General features: G+C 47.3%; 6 protein-coding genes across 6 annotated transcripts; 2 read left to right on the top strand and 4 right to left on the bottom strand.

Moving 5' to 3' along the window:
• Nucleotides 1–2,916: 2,916 nt before the first annotated feature.
• On the bottom strand, nucleotides 2,917–6,141 carry SPPG_03080 (OPT family small oligopeptide transporter). Its single transcript, XM_016751368.1, has 3 exons — nucleotides 5,412–6,141; nucleotides 5,217–5,325; nucleotides 2,917–5,126 (listed from the first exon to the last, which is right to left on the bottom strand). Exons 1-3 carry the CDS (start codon nucleotides 5,669–5,671, stop codon nucleotides 3,090–3,092), a joined length of 2,406 nt encoding a protein of 801 aa, XP_016609309.1. The 5' UTR covers nucleotides 5,672–6,141; the 3' UTR covers nucleotides 2,917–3,089.
• A 1,189-nt stretch (nucleotides 6,142–7,330) lies between these two features.
• SPPG_03081 (uncharacterized protein) lies at nucleotides 7,331–9,411 on the top strand. The gene is made up of 5 exons (XM_016751369.1): nucleotides 7,331–7,589; nucleotides 7,648–7,755; nucleotides 7,817–7,914; nucleotides 7,991–8,225; nucleotides 8,285–9,411. The coding sequence occupies exons 1-5, from the start codon at nucleotides 7,418–7,420 to the stop codon at nucleotides 9,232–9,234; spliced, it is 1,563 nt and encodes a 520-aa protein (XP_016609310.1). The 5' UTR covers nucleotides 7,331–7,417; the 3' UTR covers nucleotides 9,235–9,411.
• Nucleotides 9,412–10,119: 708 nt separating this feature from the next.
• On the bottom strand, nucleotides 10,120–10,995 carry SPPG_03082 (uncharacterized protein). The gene is made up of 3 exons (XM_016751370.1): nucleotides 10,754–10,995; nucleotides 10,596–10,692; nucleotides 10,120–10,528 (listed from the first exon to the last, which is right to left on the bottom strand). Exons 1-3 carry the CDS (start codon nucleotides 10,790–10,792, stop codon nucleotides 10,221–10,223), a joined length of 444 nt encoding a protein of 147 aa, XP_016609311.1. The 5' UTR covers nucleotides 10,793–10,995; the 3' UTR covers nucleotides 10,120–10,220.
• A 95-nt stretch (nucleotides 10,996–11,090) lies between these two features.
• On the bottom strand, nucleotides 11,091–13,378 carry SPPG_03083 (uncharacterized protein). Its single transcript, XM_016751371.1, has one exon. The coding sequence runs from the start codon at nucleotides 13,191–13,193 to the stop codon at nucleotides 11,340–11,342; it is 1,854 nt and encodes a 617-aa protein (XP_016609312.1). The 5' UTR covers nucleotides 13,194–13,378; the 3' UTR covers nucleotides 11,091–11,339.
• A 774-nt stretch (nucleotides 13,379–14,152) lies between these two features.
• SPPG_03084 (uncharacterized protein) lies at nucleotides 14,153–19,367 on the top strand. Its single transcript, XM_016751372.1, has 7 exons — nucleotides 14,153–14,377; nucleotides 14,463–14,672; nucleotides 14,762–14,961; nucleotides 15,026–16,294; nucleotides 16,367–17,197; nucleotides 17,270–17,622; nucleotides 17,695–19,367. The coding sequence occupies exons 2-7, from the start codon at nucleotides 14,471–14,473 to the stop codon at nucleotides 19,217–19,219; spliced, it is 4,380 nt and encodes a 1,459-aa protein (XP_016609313.1). The 5' UTR covers nucleotides 14,153–14,377; nucleotides 14,463–14,470; the 3' UTR covers nucleotides 19,220–19,367.
• Nucleotides 19,368–20,615: 1,248 nt separating this feature from the next.
• Nucleotides 20,616–23,412, bottom strand: SPPG_03085 (RAN protein kinase). Its single transcript, XM_016751373.1, has 2 exons — nucleotides 21,965–23,412; nucleotides 20,616–21,893 (listed from the first exon to the last, which is right to left on the bottom strand). Exons 1-2 carry the CDS (start codon nucleotides 22,274–22,276, stop codon nucleotides 21,039–21,041), a joined length of 1,167 nt encoding a protein of 388 aa, XP_016609314.1. The 5' UTR covers nucleotides 22,277–23,412; the 3' UTR covers nucleotides 20,616–21,038.
• Nucleotides 23,413–25,148: the final 1,736 nt, after the last annotated feature.

Genomic DNA, 25,148 nt, shown 5'->3' on the forward strand with positions numbered 1-25,148 from the left:
GCATAATCAGAACCCCCTCTATCGCTCAGATTGGTGTGGCATGCATGTAATGTTTTTTTTTTTTAAACTGCGGTGAGGCGCATGCCGAAGGTCTATAAAAGGGGACCTGCTCCCTCTTCCCTCTTTCCTCTTTACCCATCCTCGACTCGAAAGCATCTGCGCAACCCTCATCGCGACTCTCAAGTCCAACCATGAGAATGCAGATGTGGTGGTGCCGAGGACCTCGCCCACCTGATTACAACCAACTGGAACCAGCGCAGCCTCGGAACCAACAAAGCTGTTATTATGCTGCCACATATGTTGAGCTTGGTTGGTATGTACTGATGGCATCTCTTGTCATTCTGTCATTCATCTCGCTGACATGCATTTTTTTGTAGTCTCCAAGCCTTGTCACTGAACATCCTCTGGCTTGTGACGCTGCCCAGTCGATTCGCTCCTGGATGCAAGAGTCTGGCTTCAATGCCATCAAGAGTTCCAGATCAAGGCCTAGTAGGGACCGTGTGTGGTGGTGGGCAATTATCCGGTTAGAACCAACCGTTACGTATTGCGTGTATAATTGCCTAGTAGTAGCTTAGCTTTTCCGAGCCGGTTGTCGCCGGTTTATTCCCTGGTGTAGTAGCTAGTGCCAGTTTCTGTCACCTCTACACTATAGTATTAATTGATGTTAGGGATACGATTTTATTGACAGCAATGGACGGAACGCCATGCCAGGTGTCCCAGCTGCAAATTTTTGTATCTCGCTGCCAAGAATTCTAGCAGAGAGGTGGCAAAACACGTAGTGTGGCTCCTTCTTAAAGGTAAAATGGTTCGTAATTACTTGTTTCTTTGTTTTATTTAGTGATGACAGAGTGAGCAAAAGCTTACGAGGTGTGTAGCTTTGTGTAGAAATTTCGCATGACAATAGAGCAAGAGTTCGTATGTCAAAATTCATTCCATACTTTGCGGTGTTTGTTCTACGATTGGATGGCCGTCTTCTGGACGTGCATTGTAATGGCCTCCCATTTTTGTCAATATAATGGGAATTTCCAGATACTGTGTTTGGAGCAGCCTTTTGTCAATATAATGGGAGTTTTGTCTATGTTCGCAAATATGTTGCTGGATCACCTCCATTTGAACATTATCCCTTGTCCGCAATCTCTTGTTCACTAAAGAGGGAAGCGCTTGTTGCACACTGATAAATCTTCCAATCCCAAGACAATGCCTTGATAATGCTACGCAGAAGGTGGATGCACAGGTAATTAGATGAACATGTTGGAAACAGTTTTAAGGAAATCTCATTGCATGAATATATTGTGCATTTCTATTGTGAAATTTGAAAGACTGTTGAAAATTGCGGAGCTCGTTGAGGTTCGACGTATGGAGCTTTACATGTAAACCTGGTAATACTGTCTGTCTTATGCGCGTGAGGACCTGTCACGGACCAACTAATTCAACCCAAAAAAACACTGTGACGAATACAATACGCCAATTTGTATTCAATACGCCAACTAGACCTAGCTACAAAGCAACTTACACCAACCATGCGAAAGGCCCCTCTGCATCACTCGCTGAGAACAGCGAGCCGTGAGGCTTGGGACTCACAGAGCTGCATTAGCCCTTCGCTCGCGCCCACCATCTCAGGGCCAGACATGTCACACATGTCTGGGATCAAGTTCGATCCCATTTTGAGATGGCAGAGTGTGCTTCGGTCCGAGTTAGCGCCACTATAAAAATATTAGAGAAATATCGACGATAGGAGACAGTTGAATGGCGTCTATAGTCACCTTGAAAACGAAACGAGGAACAAAAGGGCTTGTATCGTAGATGTGTTGGGGTTGTGGCGACCTTGACCATATTTCAGATGGTAGATGGTGGAAATGCTACCATAAAAATATTAGAGAAATATTGACGATAGGAGAGACAGTTGAATGGCGTTTATAGTCACCTTGAAAACGAAATCAGGAACCATATTTGTTGATGTTGAGTTTGAAGTCCAGAGATGCGCAAGTTGACGACTGCGGCATGATTATCCTCCATCGCTGGATATAAACCTTGCGGCCCCTAACACGCCATAAGAATTCCATCGACCGACCCCGTCAAGATCCTCCGTCGCTGGATATAAACCTTGCGGCCCCTAACACGCCATAAGAATTCCATCGACCGACCCCGTCAAGATCGCTGCACAACAACCCTTTACGCACAGATAGCAAGAGAGTTCGGATAAGGTCCCCCTCCCAAGATCTTCCGACACCCGTCCTTCACATCGCTCCCTCTCGTAAAAACTCAAGGGAGGAGAGGAGAGAGGAACAAGTACATCCGACACCAAGGGACGCGAGGCTTACCAAAAGTCTCGATGCTTACTGAGGAGGTGCCAGGTACGAAGATTCACGACACCAAGACAGTGAAGGCTCAGGAAAGCTACACCGCGGTCGGCATCAACAGCGACGTCAGACACCAAGACAGTGAAGGCTCAGGAAAGCTACACCGCGGTCGGCATCAACAGCGACGTCAGACACCAAGACAGGAGAGTACGCTAAAGATGAAAGGTCAACCAAACTAAACCGTTAACGGGACAGGTATATATGGAGCGCAGCACGACGTACTTTCTGAGCGACTGCTCGACGTGGAAAGAGACTTGGGTAAGAGCAGGGTTGAGTTCGTTGCGGTTGAGGTAGAGGTAGGTTGAGCGCAGGCCAGTCGGTGAGATGAGATGAGGGGGAAGAAACGCGTCTTGGAGGGAGATGGAACCCCTTTTATAACCCTGTCGTTGCCTGGATACGGGTGTCTGCTAACGCGTTTATCGATGAATTGGCTGTACTTACAATTGCTGTACTAGGGGAATGCGTGCGCACAACGCACTTGACAAAAGACCCAGAAAAATACAGACGATGCAGCTAATGGTTATTTTATCCACAAAAGAGCGCAACCATTAGGGTAGGGTGAGGCAATCAATTATATTGCACGACGCAAGCCGCTATATACACTTTGAGGCACATTGAGCTACACTACTTCATAGAGACGACAAGGTCATTAAATGGAGGAAAATGCTAGACTCGAGACTAAACGGGCCCGCCCGGCGCCCGAAAAAGCAGTGGGGTAAAGTTCCTCCTTTACGGGTTGATAATTTCCTGTGGAGTTTGACCGTACTCCGTGGTATCCGTACAATACCAGTCATTGTCGTAGCCAGCATTGAGGTCTGGGTTACCCTTCCAAATCGGGAATGCAACAGACGCAGAGAAGAAGGCAATAATGATAAGAGCGACAGTCATACCAACGTCCGCCGCTGCGCCGAAAACGTAGTTGTACTTTGCCCACCAGTCATACTTGCGCCGGTACAGATAGAATTGGAATGTAAAGGAGACAATGAAGGTCGTCCACACGAAGTTGGAAGGCAGACCGGCTCCCCAACTTCCGTAGGAGGCAGAGAAGATGGGGAAGTTCATGAAAATCCACCAGCGGGATGGGTAATACTTGTTACCGAGCCACGGCAGAACGGGGCAGATGGCGCCAGCTAGGAAAGCCCAGTAGATGCCAGAGTAAGCGCCGCTGAAGAAGTCCTTGGGACCGATGACACCCCAAATGGCTCCCGCATTGAAGAAAAGCTTGTAACTTTGCGCAGCCCAATCACCCTTTCCAAGGCGGTCGCTTCCGTCCGGACCCCAGTTGTCGATAATCCACAAACTCATCAACGTGGCGAAGACGCCCTGCAGTAAAGTGCCGTACAGCTGAGTGAACAGCATGTGCCATGGTGGGATGTGAAGGTAGTGACCCAGCTTCAAGTCGCTCGTCAGTTGCATAGCTTGGATCATGATGTTGTAGCCGAATGATTTGAAGCACATCACAGTGATGGTGTGGCCCGGGAGAATAAGACCGATGATGAACTCGGTGACAACGTTCAATCCGATCTGGATGCCAGTTACCGATTGCACGATTCCGATAGGGACAATGAAGATCATGGTGATAAAGGTGGCCAGGATCACGGACCACCAAGGCATGTCAAACACAGTGAACTGTCCGACACAGAGCATACCGACAAAGAACAGGACCGCAATGCCGACGTACACCAACTCCGGGACCTCAGGGTATGAGCGCATAAGACGGTTATGGAGATCGTTGCCCTCGCGGCCTTCGCTTTTGATCATTTGGCGAAGTTGGCGCTTTATTTGAGGACCGTACCACAGCCAAATATGGACCAGAACAGCGCTGAGGTTGAAGAAGCTCATCACGTAGCCCATGTAAAAGTACGGTGTAATACGGAATGGACCATGAGCTTCGACAAAGGTCTGGTTGGTCGTGAAATCGGGGTTGTAAAGTTTCGACTTTGGAATAAGCTGGCCGTCCTTGTCAAACATTCCAGAGCTGTTGATGGCTTCGAATTCCCCGGGTAAGGCGCCAAAAGGAACAACATTTTGTCGTGATCCGGTGAGGATACCGGAGAAGTGCACCGCAGGAGTGACAATCCAGTTCCAGAATACTTGTGACAAAACCATTGTAGCAGCGACCCAGAAAGGAGTAGTCAACCAGGTACTGGTGATGTATTCCCAGTCAAAGGTGAAAGTCAAGAAACCCAATCCTCGGTTGGCCGATCCCAACTGCTTTACCAACATATTCTTGCTGAAGAAGCAGAGTAAACTAACCGATTGTAGGGCGGTGAACATGTAGAGCGGGAGCCACTGGTAGGCAAAGACGCAGGCAGCGACTATCCAGAAGAAGGTGTAACGGGACAGCTTGTACTTTGAGGCGGCGCTGGTGTTTTTGAGGAGCTCGTCATCTTTCTTGTGGTAACTGGCGAACAGAGCGAGCTGGGCAAAATTTCCGGGCCATATCATCTCTCGTGGCCACACGATAAAACGACGGAGCAGACCAGCGAACCCGAAACCCATCATCTGCGTGCAGACTACCCAGGCGAATGCGTCGATGTATTTAACCGGCTGCCTCGCGATCCATTTTTGAGAGACGACGTTGTCCATTCCATACGGGATACCGCTTGTACCACCGCCGGCGGCACTGGCAATCATGGTGATGATGACGTGCTCCTTCATGTTGAAGGGACCAGGGTTAAAAGTGAAATCGTAACGGCCAAACAGCTTGTATTTGGTGGTGGGGAGCGTGCGAGCCAGGAATAAACCCATGGGGTAGGACAAGAGCTGCATAGGTACGACAAAACACACATGAGGTAAGGATATGGAGAAACAAAAGGATGGGGAACTGGGACATTAGATGACCTAGGTCCTTACCGTGGCAATGGTGGGAGGAATGATAACGGCTACTGGCCGGAAAGCCATGATGTTGTTGGCGATACAGAGCAACAGACCAAAGAATGTGCCAAGCAGCACAGCGCGGAAACTATACAAGAAAGCGTAGAAGGCTTGAGTACCAAAGACAACCGAAATCCCTGACGGCAACAGCCATGTAAAAATGTGAGTACTTACGAGGTAACAGGGTCTTCTGGGTTGTCTGTTTGCGGTACCACAGAGTTGATGGCTTTGGCGATGGCATCATCCGGATCCTCTTCATCGAACTCGATGTTGCCACTTTCAATCCCGCCCTTCTCGTTAGGAACGTAGGTGGGATCGTGCTTACTAGGATCATCTCGTGGCTTGGTGACAGGTTCGTCGGCGACTTTACTTTCGGTAGTAACTTGAACGTTCTCGCCGGAACGCCGGTGAGTAAGACCCGCGTCGTCGGCCATAGGGGAAACAACTTTTGGCGGTCGTTAGAAAAGTTGGGCGGGGGCGGAAATGAGGCTAGATAGTCACTAACGACAAGAGGGGAGGACCTCTAACGGATGCCCTTTATAATACCGGCAGGCAACCCCCCCAGAGAGATGGGAATTGTAACACGCTCATTTTTTCCTCCTCCGCCCATTGTGACCTTTCCTATCACCCAATCTCTGTTGTTTTGTGATTGCCTATCCATTTGACGCTATGTGTGTAATCGCGGACAGAGAAAACGTCGCCAACAGATCACTTGAGCGCAAGAACAACAGGAAAAACCAAACAAATTGGGCAGTTTATTCCCGACTATCCACCCGCGATTTCTATTTTGCGCTCAAAGTTCTGCGAAACCAAAGTAAATTTCTACAAGGAAGGAAAGAACACTTTCAAGAGATAACACCCCTCCTTTCTGATTCCAAGAACACGGAATAAATCTAGTTCCAAAATTCACCCGTATCACATGGAGATAGAATTTTATATCATTTGTGTTGATACACATTACCATATATGGATATAGAGGCTCTGTGCACAGCATGAGAGCAGCGATCATGGAAGAACAAGTCATACCATGTTCTCAAAAAGGAAAAGAAACGTCAGAAAACCCCCCCATTTTTCGATAATTCCAAGTTCCGATGCCGATCAAGTACGTTTTCGAATTTTGGAAAATACCGGTAAGTTCCGCGCGGACGACAGAATCGGCAAGCGGTTTCCCCCCTTAAGACAACAGGACAACCGCATGACGGTACCGTGCGATCAGAGCGCTCTTCATTTCATGCATCGGGTTTAAGCACCATTTTCTACTAGTGCCGTTCTTTGTAGAATGTAATTAGGTGATCCACGCGGTGGTCCCCGGGTCGCAATGAGAGGCGTTCTGCTACCGGCTTCTCTTGCTGCACCTTATTGTACTGGTTTTATAGCCGCACTGTTACTAGTGACAGTCAGTTGGTCGAATGCAAGTGAAACCTATGAAACGCAATAACTGTGAAGCTCTAGTAAAGTTGCCATCGGCACAGTCTTCTAGAGCTACCATTTACCAGAAATTCGCTTAATTGTCCACTCGTCCGGATACTATGCACTAGTAATTAAGCAGCGTCACGCGGACTGCATTATATTTGTGACATGATCAAGGTACGACCCTCCCTGTTGCCTTGTTGTACCGACCTCAGCTGTACTGTCATGCTGGAAGGTTGATGACTTTGCATGCTCTGGGCTGTTGTCCACAGCCTCTGTGTAAAAAATTAAATGTATAATATCCATATCCTTTAAATGCTCTCACTGTATTTCTTAATTATCCTCTCTGTATCTACCGCAGTGTATCGGCAATGACAAATGTCACAACACAATACTGTTACAGCATGTGCAGATAAAGATCGAGCATCACGTGAATCATGTGGTGCTGGACGCGGGTATTAGCATAGACTAGAATGCTAGACCACCACATGATTCACGTGATGCTCGATCTTCCACTCCACCACCGTTGCTCAATGGGCACCCAAGAAGTAGGTTGCAATGGATTCATTCAATTAAATGCGCACAGTCACTGCCAACATCCTTTTGGTGGCACAGGTGGCACGGGCCGGCACAGCCGCGTGCCAAGGATTACGTTTCGGAAGTCAATGCTTGTAGGGAGCAGTCCAAGCAATGATCAGCATTGGTTTCTCTTTTCTACTGTCATTTTTGAACACCGAAAGTGCACTCAACTCGTTTATTGAACTCTGCAAATGAGTACACTGTCAAGCGTAACCGTCAAGGCACACCTGGCAAACCACTTTCGACGATTCACTCTTGAAGCGGGTGACAAAGGCTGCTACGTTTTACTAGTCAAAACTGCGAAAAATGCATTCAGTGTGCCCGGAAATGCAGATATCCGGGTAGCGTACCTTGACGACGAAGGTGAGTGCTTACTGGTTGTCCAAGCCATGATTTAATCTTAACATTCGCAACGTCACAGGTGATTGGATTACAATGTCGTCTGACGACGAGCTTGTTGACGCTTGCAAGCTTTTTGCGGGAGGAGAGGGAAGCAATGTGGGTACTTTGAGAGTCAGGGTTGAACTAGGTATGGCCGGCTCTACATTTGAGGCACTGTTGCTGTCAGTGTTAACTTTTTTGGTTCTTAGTTACTTTACCTGTGGAAGCTTCGTCACACTCTGTGGACAGTGTGGATCAGGGAGGGGATCAAGGAAAAGATCAAGAGACTGTGCAAACTCTAGATCAGGTCAGTGATATAAATATGGAGCATGCAAGGGTATTCGTTAATATGGTCGTTTTACCTATTCTTATTTCATTCACAGACCAAAGAAGATGTCGTTGATGAGCCTTCAACGAACCAAAGCAGTACAACGAGCGAAACCCCACAACCAGTCTACCCTCAGCCAGTTCCACATCCCTTTTTTGATACATTCCACCCAGACTTTACCTCATCTGGGAATCGGTCTCCTGGGCGGTCATCTCGTACAGAAAAGAGCGCTACCTATGCAGATACAGCCAATATGACAGTCTCTGATTATGTCAACGAATTCCATTTCTGTGAGTACACCCCGATGATAATGATGCGCATGTTGACGCTTATAACACTGTTTGATTAGATCGCCTTATCATCCAAACAACAATCTCCCAGTCTCTCCGCTCCCTGTTCAACAGCCCGGATCCCAATATGCCCAATGGTCTGGATGCGGCAGTCAACGAATTTCAATACCGGCGGATAGTCATTCAAACTGCTGTGGCATCCGCTCTGCATAACTTGTTTTCTGAGACATCTGGATCTCAATCACAAGGCGCATCTTCATCCACGTCGCAAGCCAGTAACACCCCTCTCGATTCAATTCGCGCCACAGTCACTCCACTTCTTTCGTCGACTGCGACCGCCGCCGAAGCTTTGATCGACCATTTACACAGACAATCCTGGATTCTTGCTCAAAGAATCCAGGAAGCCGTTCGTGAACAGCGCGAAAATGAAGGGATGAAGAGGAAGAGGGATGCGGTGCGTAACGCTGCCAAAACGGTTTTGAGGAGTGTCGGGGCTTTCTTGGTTAAAGTCGGGGAAAGCATGGTGGAGGATCCTTTTACCGGGCTGGAAGTTCGGAGAGAGTGTGCCGCAGATGAAGAGTCGATTGGAACAGGACAAGAGGAAACTGCGAATGAGAATGTGACGGAAGGAATGTCGGCCGATGAGAAACCCGTTGAGGAGTCAAACGAACCTGAATTAGCACGCAATGAAGCAACACCTCAGCCGACTATTCATGAAGAATCCGTGGAAACAGTCATCGAAGAGCCCCGTATCATCGAAGACCGTATACTAACTTCCCCAATTCCTTTCCCACCTTCCATCCAATCACCAACCACCCCACCATCGCCATCCGATCTCGTCCCACCCACCACACAGTCTCCATCCGATTCTACCGAGGTCTTGACAATGTACCCACTCACAACGGACGAGTCGGACGATTTTATTCTGATTGATGAGCATGAGGAAATGGATGAGGAGGAGGCGGATGAACATATGAGGAGCTCAACTTTGGTTTATCCTATTTTGTAGACAAGGAGGGTAGGGTTTGGGTTTCATGGTGAAATCATATTATGTTGCATAATTTTTCAAAGTTTGGAACATTTATCTTTGCATTTTTCGTTTGTTCATGTTTTTGTTTGGGTAAAGGATATTCTGTATTGTAAATGATCATATTCAGTATTTGCGTTCGTTAAAGCTCTCCTCGCGGGTGATACCTTTCCAGGCTTTTACAGAACTGGGCGTTTTAAATTTCATCGTCCAGAACATGTTTCTCAAAATCAGCCAAAATCTCTCACACGATGCTAGCGGTTCCAACCCTTCACCAGTGTTTGCCAAGCAAATGAATTCTACGCATGACTATGAATCTCGCGTTCGCCACTACCGTTAAAGTAAAAGTATCTCATTTCCCCTTTTTTTCTTGGCATTTGTAGAGCGTCCCATAGCGGACAGTTGACTGTAATCATCACACAAAACAAATATGAATATTCTCAAATTTTGTTCGAGCGCGCGGGAAAAGTTTACATTCGCGATTGTTATTCAAATGTGATTATAGATGTTCAATAGGACAGTCCAGCATATCTCCGTTTTCGGGAGAAGACGCTGTGTTAGATCTGTCAGGGAATGAACATGCGCAAGTTTGACTTGCACAGTGTGTAGTCAGCTTCTGCAATTTATGTTACTGCAGCTGTGTTGCAAAATATGGTGGAATTGGCAAGCTAGCGTTGCAGCTGCACAATCAAAAACGGCTCTTGACTTGCAGTATGGTGACTGTTCATGACCTCGCTGTACCTAGTCTTGTCAAGTACGGTTCGAAAACCAATTACATCACTGCATTTGCTTCGTATCCAATTGCTTTACAACAATCACCAGAACCCAGAACCACTTTTGTCAAACAATCAAAAACAAATACCGCAGTCCCATGTAACTTTTGATTTATTATTTGCACAGCAAATCGCTTGACATTTAAAGTTTATAGACTCAGGCAGGGCCCATGGTCTTGAAGCGCCGGAACCCACCTAAACCGCCACAATGTCCCAAATCGTCTTTACACTCGCACCAAACAAACCAAGCAAGCCCAAGATGTGAATAGAACCCTGCAGACGCCTTTCGGGACGCCCAGAGTAATACCCATGAGCATACAACAGACGTCCAATAACCCAAGTCGCACCACAAGCAGTCGCAAAGAGGGGGTAGCTGATACCAGCTGTACCGAGGAGGAGAAGGAAGGATGGGTAGTTTTCTAATGTGTTTTGATGGGCTCTTTGGTAACAGTTGTATAGCTTTTTGATGGGTTGGGCCTCTGCTTCGGCTCGGTCGGCGTAGACTGTTAAAAAGAAAGGTGTCAGGTTTGGGTACTATTGCTTTTTTGCAATGAGATTAGGGTAACGTACGGGAGGGATAAGGCACACCAGCCTTTTTCCGCATGCTCCCGGCTTTGAAGCCTAGGTATTGTAGGAGGATGACAGTGCTAGCCGCAACGCCGAGGACCTGGAGGAAAGGGAATCTGTGAGTATCTGCATTATAGAAACTGAGTAGATGGACGACGTACGTAGCCATGTTCAGGCCCAAGTGTGACTGTGAATGCCATGATTGATGTGAGGGATGTGTTTTGCTGCTTTGTTGGGTGTAAAGAAATTTCAAAAGTATCGTCGACCTCGTTTTATATCCCGCGACACACTGCCAGATCGAACACTATGGAAGCTGACTCATCACATTTACGAATTCGGAAGTCCGAGTCCAATGTCCGAAAACAATAAATTTAATATCTGATTAAGACGAATTCCATGGCGTTTGGTGCAATCGTTTGTATTGCATAGCAGGTTGCATTCTCTTGGGCATGCATGCAAGATATCCATTTCAGTGTTGTGACCACGGCTCAAGTTGGTAGAAGATATACGACAGTCTATACGCTATATTTCTTATAGTAGAGGTATAAGCTGTAAACAAAAGGGCTGTATGTAGTATACATTTGTAATCTAAGAAAAAGCAGTAATTATCAAAAGAAAAAAAAAAAAGAGAATCTGTTCCGTCCACCCCAAGTAGAGGAACTCCTAGCCTAATACTATCCTATAAAGGCCCTCCAGATAACGAAAAAAAAAAAATGTTTCTCAGTACAACAGTTGATACCCAACCCGCTAAGCTCCCAACAAGGCACCCTTCACCTCAGACCTAAAATCCAACTCGGGATGAACAGCCTTAGCATGATACTTTAGCCCATTCAGATTCTTGTACTTTTTTCCACATCCAGGGACTTTACACCAATACGGTCGGTGCGCAATCTTGACGTGTCCAGCCGCGGCCACATCCATTTCCACTGGTTGATGATGGTGTGGTTGGGGAGGTGGTGGATGGAAAGGGGGAGACGCAGTGTCATATTCACACATGCCGCGGTCAAGGTGGTATTTCAAACCGTTGGCATTCTTGTAAGTCTTTGTGCAAAAGGGCTTAGGGCATTTGTACAGTCTTCTGGGTGTCGTAGGTGATGATTGCTGTTGGTGAGGGGATCGTGGATCGGTAGGTGCAAAGGCAGAATGCGGTTGCATTTGGTGGTGGGGGTGATCCGCAAAGACCGCAGCGGGAGCCCCATGCATGGGATTTTGGGCTTGGTGAGGTACATTCTCTACTTGGTGATAGGTGTTCGGTTGGTATGGTCCAGCCATGTCCGTTCCGTGCAGAACCGGTGCAGAGGAAGAGCGGGGCGGCGGGGTAGGATATCGTGGTGACGTATCCATCTCCATTGGCGAACGGAGCGATGGGTGAGTTGTTCCGTTGCTGTGGTCGTAAATGAGATGGTGGACTCTTGGATGCACTTGAGATGATGATGGCACAGGGTGCATTTGGTTGGCCATGGACGGGTGCATTTGGTGATGATATGACAGATTGGGCTGGTGGGCCATGTACATGGGCGTCGGATGGATCATGTTGACTGACGGGAGAGGGCCCGTATTCTGCATTCCAGGGTGATACCGAACATGCTGTGGACCCGGCGAACGACTAATAACGGGTGTTTGCGGGGGAGAAGGTATGCTGCCGTGAGGGTCCATCATTGGCGGTATAATCGAGAGGCCAGCTGCCGAACGCTGGACACGGTTCTGCTGGAATTGTGCTCCAGGATGTATCGTGTACGAGCGTCCTTGGTGCATTCCACGGCTTGGGTCTCCAGCATGGTGCATTCCGACGGGGATCCCAATGCTATTGACAGTAAACTCTGGGAAAGGCGGCTGGGACTCACCCGTCAACTGATGCATTGCTAGTCCTCCTGGAGGTGCCGACAGAGACCTCCGGCGAGCTGTGGGATTGAAACCGGCCGGAAAAGAAATTTGGTTGACAGCAGCACCTTGCAGCGACTGTTGGTAAGAGGGATCGGGGCGTTGATTTTCGTCCTGCTGGGCGCCACCGTATTCCAGCGAAGGTTGTTTCATGGGTTCCTGATGCTCCAGCTCTCGTGGGAGGTGGGGACTGTTTGCGTACGCCCCTGGACCTGAATTGCCACCAAAATCCACAGGCTGTTGGGATGTCGTCACCGGTGACCGATGCACGTCAGGTGAAGTTTCAGAGACTTGTTCGCTGGAGCTGTCATCTGAGGCCTCTTCAGCCTGCATCCTAGGTAATGCGCTTTGCCGCTGTGCGTGCGACACATGCTGATACGAGTGGTGGCTGAGCGATTGGAACGATGCATGCGTCGGAAGGGGGAGGTGAGGGTATTGATGCGCGGGGAGCGACGATCCAGGTCGACCGGCCAATGCACTTGGTGACGACCGCTGCTGGTGGTCTCCTTGGCTCGCCTCAAGACCCGAGTAGACGGGCCTCTCTCCACTTTCCAACTCGGCCATATGCCGTGTCTCAAAGTCGTTTTCGAAAACGAAGTGGCGCAAACCGCCAGCAGCAGCGTCTTTTGTGTTGTTTGTGTCTCGCAATTCAGACAAAGGAGACGACGTCGACGACGGCGACGAGGACGACGACGAAGACAGTTCTGCCTGTTGAATCATTTTTTTTATTTTTTACAGTGAAAAATGTCGCAGGGTGCACAGAGACTGAGAGCTTGACATATAGTTTTTTCTGCCTTGGGGGGGCGGGTTAGAGCGAACCGAGGGTTTAGTCGGAACGGGTCGGCGTTGAACGCAAAAGAAAAAAACAGAGAGGAAATTTGACAAGTAAAAATTACGAGTGCAAGGAAAACGCCATGTGGGGGGGGGGGGGGGGCTGTTACGAAGGTGAGAGCAGCTTTGTAGGAGTAGGAGGGAGGGGAAAAAAGGAAAAGCCACGTCGACAAGCAAGGCGAGTTGTCCATGCATTTCCCCAAAGCACACTCTGCAAAAAAAGGTGTTCCAATTCGTAAGTGTGCATTTTTGCGTGTTTATACTTGTTTCTATGGTAACAAAGACGCGGGAGATAAACAAACGAGTTCGGCACAATTGTTGGTGATAGGCACAACCCTCTCCTTGCTTTTACTGCCTTTTGGCAATGGGAGGTTGTTTACTCATAAAAGTCATTGAAACCATCTCTAGAGAGAACTCTCAATTGCTCTCAGTTGGTATGAAACGATTGGGTATGCAGTTCAATCAACAGCCATGTGTGCGCATGTGTTTTTTGAAATTGCCTCTGCTGCTTGTTGTCGGTGGCTGGCTCCCACTGTTGAAACGATACACTGCAAACGACATCTTGTCGGCCACATCATCGAAAACAAAAAGAGAGTGTGATCATCCTGGAAAGAATTACGCTAAAGGTGTCTCCCATTGAAAGAGCATTAAAAAGCAGAACTGAAACTGTGACAAAGAAGAAAAAAAGATGAATGATCAACGGATAATAAGTTTGCTGGTTGCTCGGTTGAAAGTGTAAGCAATGTCCGAATGTCCGAATAGTCACGTGAAGCAAATCTTTGAAGAATGACGTGTGCTGAGAGGAAAGATTTTCCCAAATTTCGCTCCTGTTGGCCCTCCTTTGGTGCACGAAAATGAAGGAAGGGGGACTTGGAGAAAATGAATCCGTCATTGAAATTTGTATTGGTTAACAGGTCCATTTGGGGCATGCGAGGGTCATTGCGCATGCGGTTTAGAATTGCAAAAGCAAGACGGAAGAGCGTTGAATTAGCGTCATTACTAGTGTTTTTGTTTATCCATTGGTCATGTCGATCTGATAGGTGTGTGATATCCATGTCAGCACTGTCGAAAACGTAAGCACTTTCCATGCAACTATCAACCTGCCAATTCATGCTCGCCATGCCATCATTTGCTGAACCCAAGAACCTTGCATACTAGTTTCCATCATGAATTCTATCCCGGTTACTGTCGAGTCTGCCTTACCCCGCAGACGCACGACGTTTGCGCGAGGTGTTGATGCCACACGTAAAGGGACGTCAGGAGTGGGCGTGCGAAGGCAAAAGACGCTGGTGAGACCTGAACGACAGCGATCACAGAGGGCACCCATCTTGCGAAAGGCGACTGCTGCTCCTCCTGCGGCGAGGGCGGGTGCGTTGTTATTGAATCTTGCGCTATAGTCGGAAGCTGCTGCGCAATGTATTTGATCAAATGCTGATATGATAGCATTCCCTTCATAGGAGCTACCACATACAGGATAGGAAGGCAGCTACCATCTACCGAGGCACTCACTGCTTACACTACTCCCCCTCCACCCTCTCCCGAGGAATCAAATTGGTGGACCTACACATCCCAATGTATGACGTGCTGCATATGGCCACGATGTTTGAACTATATAAACATGACGGATAGGGACGTTCAGCAGGCTTGGCGCGAAAAGGTGAGCGCAATGTGTCGCGAAAGAGAGATGAGCACAGTCATTAAAACAGTCTCGGCGTTCAAAGGTCGCTCTGTGCATGATAATTGTCATATTATGCTTCTTTGTTGGATTCTTCTCTCTAGGGTTGAAGCCTGCTCTCTGCCCAGATGACGGATCCAGTGCTACGGATGCGTTCCTCAATCAAACAGATCATACGAGTATTCCATATCGTGACGATGTCATCGTCCGCGGATTTCTCTACGACTTTCAAGACGTGCGAAACCTCCTGGCGCAAAAGAATGGAATTGAAATGTCGGCGGATTGGCATGGGATGGACTTGACCCAACTCTTTGTTTCCATCCCGGATGCGTGTGCAGGATTTGGGAGGGCGGCATCTCAACCGTGCTCTGTCCCAAGTCGGTATGTGAATGGGGCCCCGTTAGAACCTGGACCGGGTCAGGCGTGTCCAGATTGGAACGCGCTAAGTAGCCTCAAATCAAAAGGACGATTATTTTTCCTATGGGATGAAGTTAAAGCCAACAAAGCTGCTCCCCACACACTAGTGGTGTATAACGGGGGGGTCTTGAATGTCACAGACTATTTTGGACGGACACCGTTTTTGAATAATTCCTCGTCGGGAAGGAGGCTGGAAAATGGGGTAGGAAAAGACGTTACCTATCCTTTCACGATCACCGACGAAGGCAAACGTGCCATCCAATGTCTCGCTCAACGTTACCAAGTGGGATTCGTCGACCGACAGAGCAATGGGTGTGCCGCTTATCAGACAATCATGATAATTATGCTAATTGTCGTCTTGGGTGTGGTACTCTGCCGCTTCTTTATGGCCATTGCCTTTCATTATTTGTTTTCGAATCCAGTGAGAGTCAGCAAATATACCCCCCATCATCGTACCGCAGCCATGAGACAGCAATGGAATCCATATGGCACAGGAGCAGTCGGAACCATGCGTGGGTCTTTGGATTCATTTCATGGGATGCCACACGTTGGACGTACGAGTTATGGTAGCGCTATGAGGTCGCATCCGCGCATCTCGAGATCTACTGTACCTCAGGATATGTTCACCATTCTCCTCGTGACGTGCTATTCTGAAGGGGAACAAGGGATACGTAATACCCTGGAATCGCTAGCTGCAACCGACTATCCGGATGAGAATAAACTGCTGTTTGTGATTGCTGATGGACTGATCAAAGGAGACGACTGGAAAACGAGGAACAAGACGACGCCAGAGGTTATTGTTGACATGATTATGCAAGATCCGACGTTACCGGAGCCGGAACCGCGAAGTTATTTGGCGATCGCAGATGGTGCAAAGCAGCACAACATGGCAAAAGTGGTGAGTACAGCTCGATTTCGTTATGTTGTTAAAGTGCTGTTTCTGACTGCAGGGAACCTAAAACTTTTGCAGTATGCTGGTCATTTTGCACATGAGGGCCGATACGTCCCGATTGTAGTCGTCGTCAAGTGCGGTCCCCCGACTGAAAACACCGCCTCGAATGCCAAACCAGGAAACCGCGGCAAACGCGACTCCCAACTCGTTCTGATGAATTTTCTCTCCCGGGTCATGTTTGATGACAGGATGACACCTTTAGACCATGAACTGTATCTACGCATTCAACAAGTCACTGGTGGGGTCACTGCCGACAGGTACGAAGTCATCCTCATGGTGGACGCTGATACCAAGGTAGCCCCCACCTCGCTCCGACATATGGTCGATGCCATGAAAAATGATGAGCGAATCATGGGGCTGTGTGGCGAGACTCGCATTGCGAATAAGCGGGCGTCGTGGGTGTCGAGGATTCAAGTGTTCGAGTACTACATCTCCCATCACTTGGGGAAAGCGTTTGAATCCGTCTTTGGAGGTGTAACGTGTCTTCCGGGGTGTTTCTGCATGTATCGTATTAAAGCGCAAAAAGGCCCTTCAACTGTACCGTTACTAGTCAACCCAGACATTGTTGAAGAGTACTCGGAGAACATTGTCGATACCCTCCATAAAAAGAATCTGTTACTGTTGGGTGAAGATCGGTTCCTGACGACCTTGATGCTTCGATCGTTTCCGAAGCGGAAGATGGTGTTTGTCCCGCAAGCCATATGTCATACGGTTGTGCCTGAAGAGTTCAAGGTACTCTTGTCCCAGAGAAGACGGTGGATTAATTCGACGATACATAATTTGTTGGAGTTGGTAAAGTTGCGGGATCTTTGTGGCATATTTTGCTTTAGTATGCAGTTTGTGATCGCGGTGAGTTTTTTCGTGCTGGCCGTTTATTCCTTGATTTGGTTCTAAACGCTGACCGGCCATTGTTCCTCTCAGTTGGAACTCCTCGGAACCGTTGTTCTCCCTGCAGCCATTGTTTTCCTCTACATTCTCCTCTTCAGTGCCATAGCAGGCAACGCCAATACCCTCCCCCTAATCATGCTGTTATTCTCGTTGGCCCTACCAGGAGTCCTAATAGCAATCACCACCAGAAAGTTTATTTACGTAGGGTGGATGTTGATCTATATCCTTGCATTGCCGATTTGGAACTTTGTGTTGCCGGTATACGCTTTTTGGCATTTTGATGATTTTTCATGGGGCCAAACTAGAAAAGTGGAGGGGGAGGGTTCGCAGCGGGCTCACGGGGGACGAGAAGGGGAATACGAGATTGGGTCTGTGCAATTACGAAGGTGAGGATAGAATATCCTGGCTGTTACTCTATGTTTTGTGGTGCAATATCTAACGGTGAATGTACTTTTTAGGTTTTCTGAATGGGAACAAGAGCGACTGGGACGTAGTTACGTACCAGGAGCACGCAAGCCTCTACCTCAAATTCCCGTCGAACCCGAGGCGTCTTTTCCGGGTTCACCTGTGCTGAATCCTTACGCTCCACCGTCCGGCGGATCATTACCCCGTGGGTCGTACTATCCCGCATCCCCCGCATCATTGCCCCGTGGATCGTACTATCCCGGATCTCCTGTTATTTATCCCGTGGATTACGTGCAACCCGGTGCTAGTTATGCGCAAGGACCCGAGATGTACCCGGACCCCCATTCTGGACCAGAGTACGGTGATCCCATGTACGGTGACCCGACGTATGGTGGAGCCCCGTATGGTGACCCAGTGTACGGTGGAGCCCCTTATGCTACCGCAGCGGATCCAAGATGGTCGACAGATCCGTATTCGTACGGGTACGCAAGCTACGATCCTCCAAGTTCACCCCACCTTGCTTCATCCACGTACCAGATTGAAGAGGTACCACCCATTTTGAACAAGTTGGGCGCGGCGCCTGTGGAAGATCGAAGAAGCTGGTATTTGGACAAGCATCGGAACCGTAAATTGTCGAGCATGCCTCCTGGAGCGATTCAATTAAAGGGCTGGATTCCACCAGAGGAGCGGGTTACGCATACAGAGGAACGAGTGAGCGAATCCGAGGGGAATTCGAATCATATTGTGGGAAATTCGAGTCATGTTATGGGGAATGCTAGTAATTTGGCTGTTCCGGTTGTAGAGATTGTTGCCCCCACGCCTACATCAGATCGGTCGACTCCTTTTCACTTTCCAGTTCCTGGCGAGGAGGAGGATGAGGAGCTTGATGACGGGCAGCAAATGGAAAGCAACACTGCGGTAGATGAGAATGAGCCGAGACGACCTTTGCCGTTCCCGCTACAACAACAACAACAAGCAGAGACCAAGTCGTCTCCACCGAAACCTAAACCAAAAGGACCAGGCGTACGCGCCAAATCGACTCTCCCCCAGATCGTCACTGACACGGACATTGCTGCGGTCCCTGGCATCGCGTCCACTGTCCGACGGTTCTGGGAATCATTTGGTAACGGAGACGACCAAGACTCGACATCCCCATCACGTTCCACGAAACCACGCACGACTCGACCTACTACTACCAAACAAAACACACCACCCCGTCTCCCAACCAAACCCTCCCCACCATCCCCCTCCATCCGCACAAGCCTTCCAAAAGATCCACCCCTCCTCACTCTCTCCATTGAGAAAACAAGAGCCAAGGACTTAATCCCCCGGCAATCCTCTGAACTCACAAACTCGTATTCAACCCTCCTCCCATCCTTTTCATTCGATATAATTCCTGATACCCCACCACCGGAGGATACATTGGACGCCCGCTCTTCAACGAGTTTCTCATTTGGAGAGAGTAGTGTTGTATCTGAAGATCATGAGCGACGTGTAGATTTCTTTGGGCCGGGTGGTTTGGGGACGTTGGGGAGGAGGGAGAGGGAGCGGGGTGGGGGGTTGTGGAAGTGGAAGTAAATCATTTATGTTTAGGAGGTGGTAGGACATGGGACATGGGTTTTTTGTTTGTTATTATTATGTGAAATATTATCAGCGAGTCATTGTTGGATAATGTTGTTGAAACTGAATGATAAACAAATGACGACAGATGGGTTTTTATGACACATTCCATACGAGTTTTTCCTTAAAGTGTTTTGTGTCGTGTGAGGTGCCGATATTATGTTTGTTTCATGCTCAAGGTTATAGTTACAAAAACGTAGCTTGTGTTTTAGGTTTCCGGTATGGGGAGTCCTTGAAAGGCGAAATGATAGCGTAGAATGACGAATGATGCGAATTGTGTGTACGAAACTAAAGGGTGTGTGGTTGCCCGTTCGGAGGCATTGTTGATGGGCCAGTTGATTAGCTATGGGCAGAATATTGGTTTTGTGTTTTTGGGTGTTGGGGTGTGTATTTTCAAACGTTTGGTATTTTCTTGTTTGTATGTACCTGGCTGGTTGTACATGAGAGATGGATACTAGGTAATGTTATATCGTAACCCATGACAGCTGGTGACAAGAGTGAACAAAAAAGAGTAGAATTGGAAATATGGTGGTTTTTTCTAGTCCGTTCCTTTTGTATTAGGTGTTTTTCTCTGCAGGAATCAATTTGTAGGTTTGTTGGGTTAGATGTTAATGAAGGTGGGTTGGTGCATCTATGCGATTGAAAGTTGTTTTGATGGGACATGGTATCATTCTGCGTGTAAAAAGCCATAAGAAAGATAACTCTAATTGTTTGAATAAAAAAGAATTTTTACAATACTTTAGAACTTTGATACTTAAAGTGTGTAGTTGGTGTCCGGCAAAAAATCTTTGATCAAACCCAATTTTTGTACCTTTTACCTTTCATACCTCCAAAAGCACTCGTTAGTGCACTTTATGCTTCTCATTACCATTTGCGTATTGAGTTCAACCAACTGCAACAAAAAGAGAGCACTCCATAACCCAATCTCGAACAATAGTTTGAAACCCACAAGTCAATACCTATTAAACAAAGACATTTTCAAATACCTAAAAGAACGAAAAACCATTTGGTTAAACTAAAAACAAATGATACAAATCATTTACCCAGATACCTGGCATGTCACATTTTTGTTCGACACAGTATACTATTTCCTACAGATAAAAATACCGAAAAATACTCTATCAGATTTGGATCCGAAAGACCGAAACGAATTGGGATTTTGATTTCGTCTTTTTGTACATGCAACTTGCGACAAAAAATGGGACAAGACAACGTTATCACAAATATCCCAGGTTCAAACTTCCTTCTCTTTAAGTGAAATGGTTCGGTTGTACTTGTATCAATACGATATGTGGGATAGTGCGTATCATAGGTATGAACCATCTACAAAAGGAACAAGCAGAACGAGGGGATACACGAATAGCAAACCAAAAAAAAAAAAAGTATATTCACATGTCAAGTTTCCAGTCGGATCAACAATGCTAAAAGTATGCAAATAAACGATACAATGCTCACAAAAGAATCAAAAACTGAGATGCACCAGAAAACTATATTCACACGCAAAACAAACAACCATGTCAAACAAAAAATCTCTACAAAAGAGTTTTTTCTCAAATCTGCTCATGAATCCAACTCACACATAAAACTGTCCCAACAAATGAACCCCCCCTCAATAAGGGAGTCGGATATACAAAAAAACAAAAAGAAATCCAACAATATATACAAACCCAAGCAACCGCAAAACAAAAAAAAAAAAAAGGTGTGTTGTGTCATCTACAAAGCTAGTTTTTCCCTACAAACTAGTCCCAAATAAAACCTCTCCACAAACAAGAAAAACCTACTCTCCAACAAAAACCCTCAGGACCTCAACAGCACTCTTGACGAACGAAAACCCTTCATCCTCATCCTCATCATCCTTGTCAGGTCGTTTCGGACCCTCGGGGGGCGGAAAGACGGGTAACGTAAAAATCCAATCACTCCGTCCACGGGCATGTTGTTCCAATAACCCAGCCCCATCATCAAACCCAGAGTCACAGAGTTTGGTATAAGATGTGGATACGAGTTGAGGTGTGGGGGGTGCATCGTAGGGAGGGTCAAAGAGGGAGTCGGCCCAAAAGGATGTGACGGGGGAATCAGTGGAACAAGATTCGGGGTCATCCATAATGAATCGGTCTAGAGAGTCGATTAGGAGAGCGAGTTCAGAGACTGAGGGACGGGAAAGGGGGTTTGGATCAAATACACGGGCCAGAACCGTGTTAAATTCCATTGTGATGCCAAATTGTTCGATAAGGATATCGGGGTTGGAGCCTCGGTATGCAGCGTAAATGGGATCAGAAGCCGTAGCTTCATGCCAAGGATTCTTGCCAAACAACAAATTGACAAGAATAATCCCCAAACTCCACACATCGGTACAAAAAGGGTCGTACCCAACCGATCGGGTACAAGGCGAATCAATACATTCAGGCGCCATGTATCGTACACTCCCGCATCCCATTTCTTTAGACCACGGACAACATGTCGCGAGTCCAAAGTCGGCGAGTTTGACGGTATATGAGGAAGAAATGAGGGCGTTTTCGGGTTTGATGTCTCGGTGGGAGATGCCGAGGGTGTGGCAGTGAGCAAGGGCGGAACAGAGTTGAGAAAAGACTTGTTTGACAATCGAGGGAGGGAATCCAGAGGTTTGTGTAATGGCCTATTTACACCCAAAGTATTTAGTGACAATGAAAAACATGAATTGAAAAAAAAAGAGTAAAAAAAACATACATCATAAAGATCCATCTCACACCACTCCAAAACCAAAAACAACCATCGAGAAGTCTCAACAACCCGTTCCAAACGGACAATGTTGGGATGTCCTTGAACACGTTGCGTTAATTTCACTTCCTTTTTCTGGTTCTCGAGTTGGTCCGGTGTTAAACCGGTTTTATCGAGGGCTTTGACGGCGTAGGGGTGTGATGTTAGGAGGTCGGTTGCGGCGTAGACGGTTGCAAAGGAGCCGGAACCGATGATGGAGGTGAGGGTGAGGTGCGTTGTTGGGAGGGTTGTGTGAAGGAGGGATGTAGTAGAGGTAGGCATGGTGTCGGATTCTTTTCTGTTCTAGAGTGAACGCGAGAAACGCTGTGCAAGCGATGCGTGGAAAAAGCAAGTGGTTTGCCCTGTGGTTGTTTCTTTTGTTCTAATGTACGTCCTCGTTTGCAAGGAAATAATAATAAAAAAAAACACTCTTCTTCTTGTGATGTGTCCGTGTTGGTCGCGCCTCCCGTAGTTGGAAAACGGGCCCGTAGATGATATCGGTCGAGTCAGAATCGATACGACATGAACAAGACTTGAACCGTTAAAGACACAGTTGATGACAACACTGAAACCCCTTTCTCTTTTTTGTATTTGTTCTCGTTTTGAATTCGATATTTGATTTCGAGCAATTCTGTTCGTGTGGTATGCACGTCGTTTTTGTTTTCTTCTGTCGTTGGCGCGCGTAGAATATATAATGAGAGAGAGAGAATATCTACTATATCGCTGGCAACACAAAGGACCGATATCAGCGGAAAAGGTTTTGACACGAGCTCTTCTTTCTCGAATGTTCAACACACAAAAAAGGGCGTTGTGGGTATCGCTTTATTCAACAAATCGTTGATGCAAGGGTAAACAAATCGGTTGTCGTGTGTGTTGGGAGGCGAATAAAACGACCTTTTGTAGCGCGTGTGATTTCCTTTGTATTTCGTATTGGGGGGGAAACGGGTCGTATGCACAGTTATTTTTGCCTTGGTGGGAGGGATATTGGGAGGCGCCAAAAGGAAAACCTAGAGTGATATCGCTCTAAAGTTGTGGTTTGCGCGCAGGGGGAAGAGTTGACCGGAGGCGAAAAAAATCGGTGATGACGAACAAATGTTGAAAAAACGGGACCCTTTTTTGTCACAGGTCAAACGGCCCACAAAAGCCGAGGGCAAAATAAAAAAAAAAAAAAGCGGAGAGGCAAGCAAGAAATAAAACCAACAGAGAGGCCCAGCAAAAGTTCAAAAAGAAAACCAAAGATACGCGCGCGCCTCAACAACCAACGCGTTCGGGGGGGCAGATGATGTTTTCCTGCTAGTTCAAGCAATCGGGTGGACACCTTGCCCTTTTGTTGTTGTTGTTGTGTATGGCGTGTATGGCGGGGGGGAATGTTGCGTATTTCGAGGAGGGTGGGTTTAGACGCGATTTGCTTTGAAGGGTTGTTTGGGCGATATCGCTAAACTGTCACGCGTATCGCACAAATCGACAAGCCCTTTCTCTCACTATTTGAAGAGATACGGAAGAAGAGAGAGTACTTGTTTTTGATAGGGGAGGGGAGAGGCGTTTTTTTGATTTCCGCTTCTTTTTGTTCGGGTTTTGCCAACAATCGGAGCCGCCGATGATGATAATGACAAAACTCCACAAAGGAAAAAAAAAGGAGAACGTGGGGGAAGGGTTGGAAAGGGTAGGTCAACAAAAGGAGGTTTTTCTCGCTCTTCTTTAAAGACAACAGCCGGGGGGCCCGTTCTTTTTAGCTGTAATGTCGGCGGTTTGAAGGCAGAGCTTAAAAAAAAAATACACTCGGCCAAAATCCACCAGGACATTCAACCTATTCTCGTAAAATGTCAAAGCCGCAATAAAAAGGGGGGTATGGCAAAGTAGAAAGCCGCAAAGCGTTCTTTTTCGTTGTCGTTGTAGATGCGTGCGGCTTTTTCGTTTTTGGGTTCAATGAGTGGATCCCCCTTGGCAGAGAGAGCTGTTCTTTCCCCTTTGAACCTTGTTTTTGTACACTCTCGAAAGCCCTCCCAGTCTTTGGCGCAACGCCCCAATTTTCAAAGCCCTTCAACACACCAACGGGAAATCTGCTCTACTGCAACCGCACACACAACGATGGCCCAAAACTGCCAAAAAAACACCCAACAGCGTTTTTTGAAAAGGTTTTTTTTTTTTCTTGTTCCGCCTTTTTCTCCCCCGCTTCTGTATCTCTCGCGCTCTCTCTCTGACTCTCACTTTGGCGCGCTAAACTGGACGTGTGCACACTACACATAACACACATACACAAGATAAATCCCCTTCAACTTTTTTTGTAAGATTTGGGTTGGTTGGGCAGCACGGACTCAGACTTGTCACCACGGCAAAGTTTCATCTTGTCATAATCCACTTTTGCTTGTATAATCCCCCTCCGCTCCAAGAAGATATTCTGGGGTACCAACAGGGTTGTTCTGGTCCAATGTGACCTTGTCTACCCCGATTATGTTGTACAGCACACCCACTCCCATCTCACGTTGTTGGGGTTGGATGATACACATTTATATCCATATGCACACAAGCGGAACTCTAATGGCACATGAACGCTAATCGTTTTACTCCAAGTGGGGAGTGTAAAATATCGCACTTTCTCAAACGTGTCGCGTACGTACATTTGATAAGCAATATGACATATTATGTATCATATAAAGCCCATTTTGGGTGAAACGGATCAAAAGGTTGGAAACATTCTTGGCGTTAAATCCTCATGGAAGGAAGGTTCATGTGAGGTCATTTTGATAGTCACCTGAGCTGTTGTATGTCCAGATTATTCAAGAATGGTTTGTTCCCAAGAATGTTTCGATTGGAAAAAGACCTTGTATCCACGTACATTTGGCACCCTGTTGTGTTCGTGATGCAGTGCGATAAAGATTAAGTGTCATCACACAGTTGCTATCTCTTTGTTGCAATATGTCCATCATCTCCAGTGGCTGGCATATCACGCGGGAATGGGGATTTATCAGATGGAATATGTTGCTTATCCAACGCAACACACACACATTTTGTAACCATGCATCGATAACAAGAGCATGTCGCCATTGAACCGCGCAATCTTTTTGTGTGTGGTGTGTGCTGTGCCCATGAAAGGCTGCCCCGTGAAGGACTGGTTAAATCAAAGCCCCCAACAAAAACTCAACCAAGCAAGGGT

The sequence above is a fragment of the Spizellomyces punctatus genome (genome assembly GCF_000182565.1).
Source record: "Spizellomyces punctatus DAOM BR117 chromosome Unknown supercont1.5, whole genome shotgun sequence".
Taxonomy (NCBI): Eukaryota; Fungi; Chytridiomycota; class Chytridiomycetes; order Spizellomycetales; family Spizellomycetaceae; genus Spizellomyces; species Spizellomyces punctatus.

What these genes read in the sequence shown, in the direction of transcription:
- SPPG_03080 (XM_016751368.1), bottom strand. Translation starts at nt 5,671, where the DNA reads ATGGCCGACGACGCGGGTCTTACTCACCGGCGTTCCGGCGAGAACGTT. An exon ending in CCAGAAGACCCTGTTACCTC is followed by an intron (nt 5,326 to 5,411) that starts GTAAGTACTCAC and finishes TTTCTTGTATAG; the next exon opens with TTTCCGCGCTGTGCTGCTTG. An exon ending in TTCCTCCCACCATTGCCACG is followed by an intron (nt 5,127 to 5,216) that starts GTAAGGACCTAG and finishes GTACCTATGCAG; the next exon opens with CTCTTGTCCTACCCCATGGG.
- SPPG_03081 (XM_016751369.1), top strand. Translation starts at nt 7,418, where the DNA reads ATGAGTACACTGTCAAGCGTAACCGTCAAGGCACACCTGGCAAACCAC. An exon ending in AGCGTACCTTGACGACGAAG is followed by an intron (nt 7,590 to 7,647) that starts GTGAGTGCTTAC and finishes GCAACGTCACAG; the next exon opens with GTGATTGGATTACAATGTCG. An exon ending in GAGAGTCAGGGTTGAACTAG is followed by an intron (nt 7,756 to 7,816) that starts GTATGGCCGGCT and finishes TTTGGTTCTTAG; the next exon opens with TTACTTTACCTGTGGAAGCT.
- SPPG_03082 (XM_016751370.1), bottom strand. Translation starts at nt 10,792, where the DNA reads ATGGCATTCACAGTCACACTTGGGCCTGAACATGGCTAC. An exon ending in TTGGGCCTGAACATGGCTAC is followed by an intron (nt 10,693 to 10,753) that starts GTACGTCGTCCA and finishes CCTTTCCTCCAG; the next exon opens with GTCCTCGGCGTTGCGGCTAG. An exon ending in TGGTGTGCCTTATCCCTCCC is followed by an intron (nt 10,529 to 10,595) that starts GTACGTTACCCT and finishes TCTTTTTAACAG; the next exon opens with TCTACGCCGACCGAGCCGAA.
- SPPG_03083 (XM_016751371.1), bottom strand. Translation starts at nt 13,193, where the DNA reads ATGATTCAACAGGCAGAACTGTCTTCGTCGTCGTCCTCGTCGCCGTCG.
- SPPG_03084 (XM_016751372.1), top strand. Translation starts at nt 14,471, where the DNA reads ATGAATTCTATCCCGGTTACTGTCGAGTCTGCCTTACCCCGCAGACGC. An exon ending in TCCTCCTGCGGCGAGGGCGG is followed by an intron (nt 14,673 to 14,761) that starts GTGCGTTGTTAT and finishes TTCCCTTCATAG; the next exon opens with GAGCTACCACATACAGGATA. An exon ending in GTATGCAGTTTGTGATCGCG is followed by an intron (nt 17,198 to 17,269) that starts GTGAGTTTTTTC and finishes TGTTCCTCTCAG; the next exon opens with TTGGAACTCCTCGGAACCGT.
- SPPG_03085 (XM_016751373.1), bottom strand. Translation starts at nt 22,276, where the DNA reads ATGCCTACCTCTACTACATCCCTCCTTCACACAACCCTCCCAACAACG. An exon ending in GTGAGATGGATCTTTATGAT is followed by an intron (nt 21,894 to 21,964) that starts GTATGTTTTTTT and finishes GGGTGTAAATAG; the next exon opens with GCCATTACACAAACCTCTGG.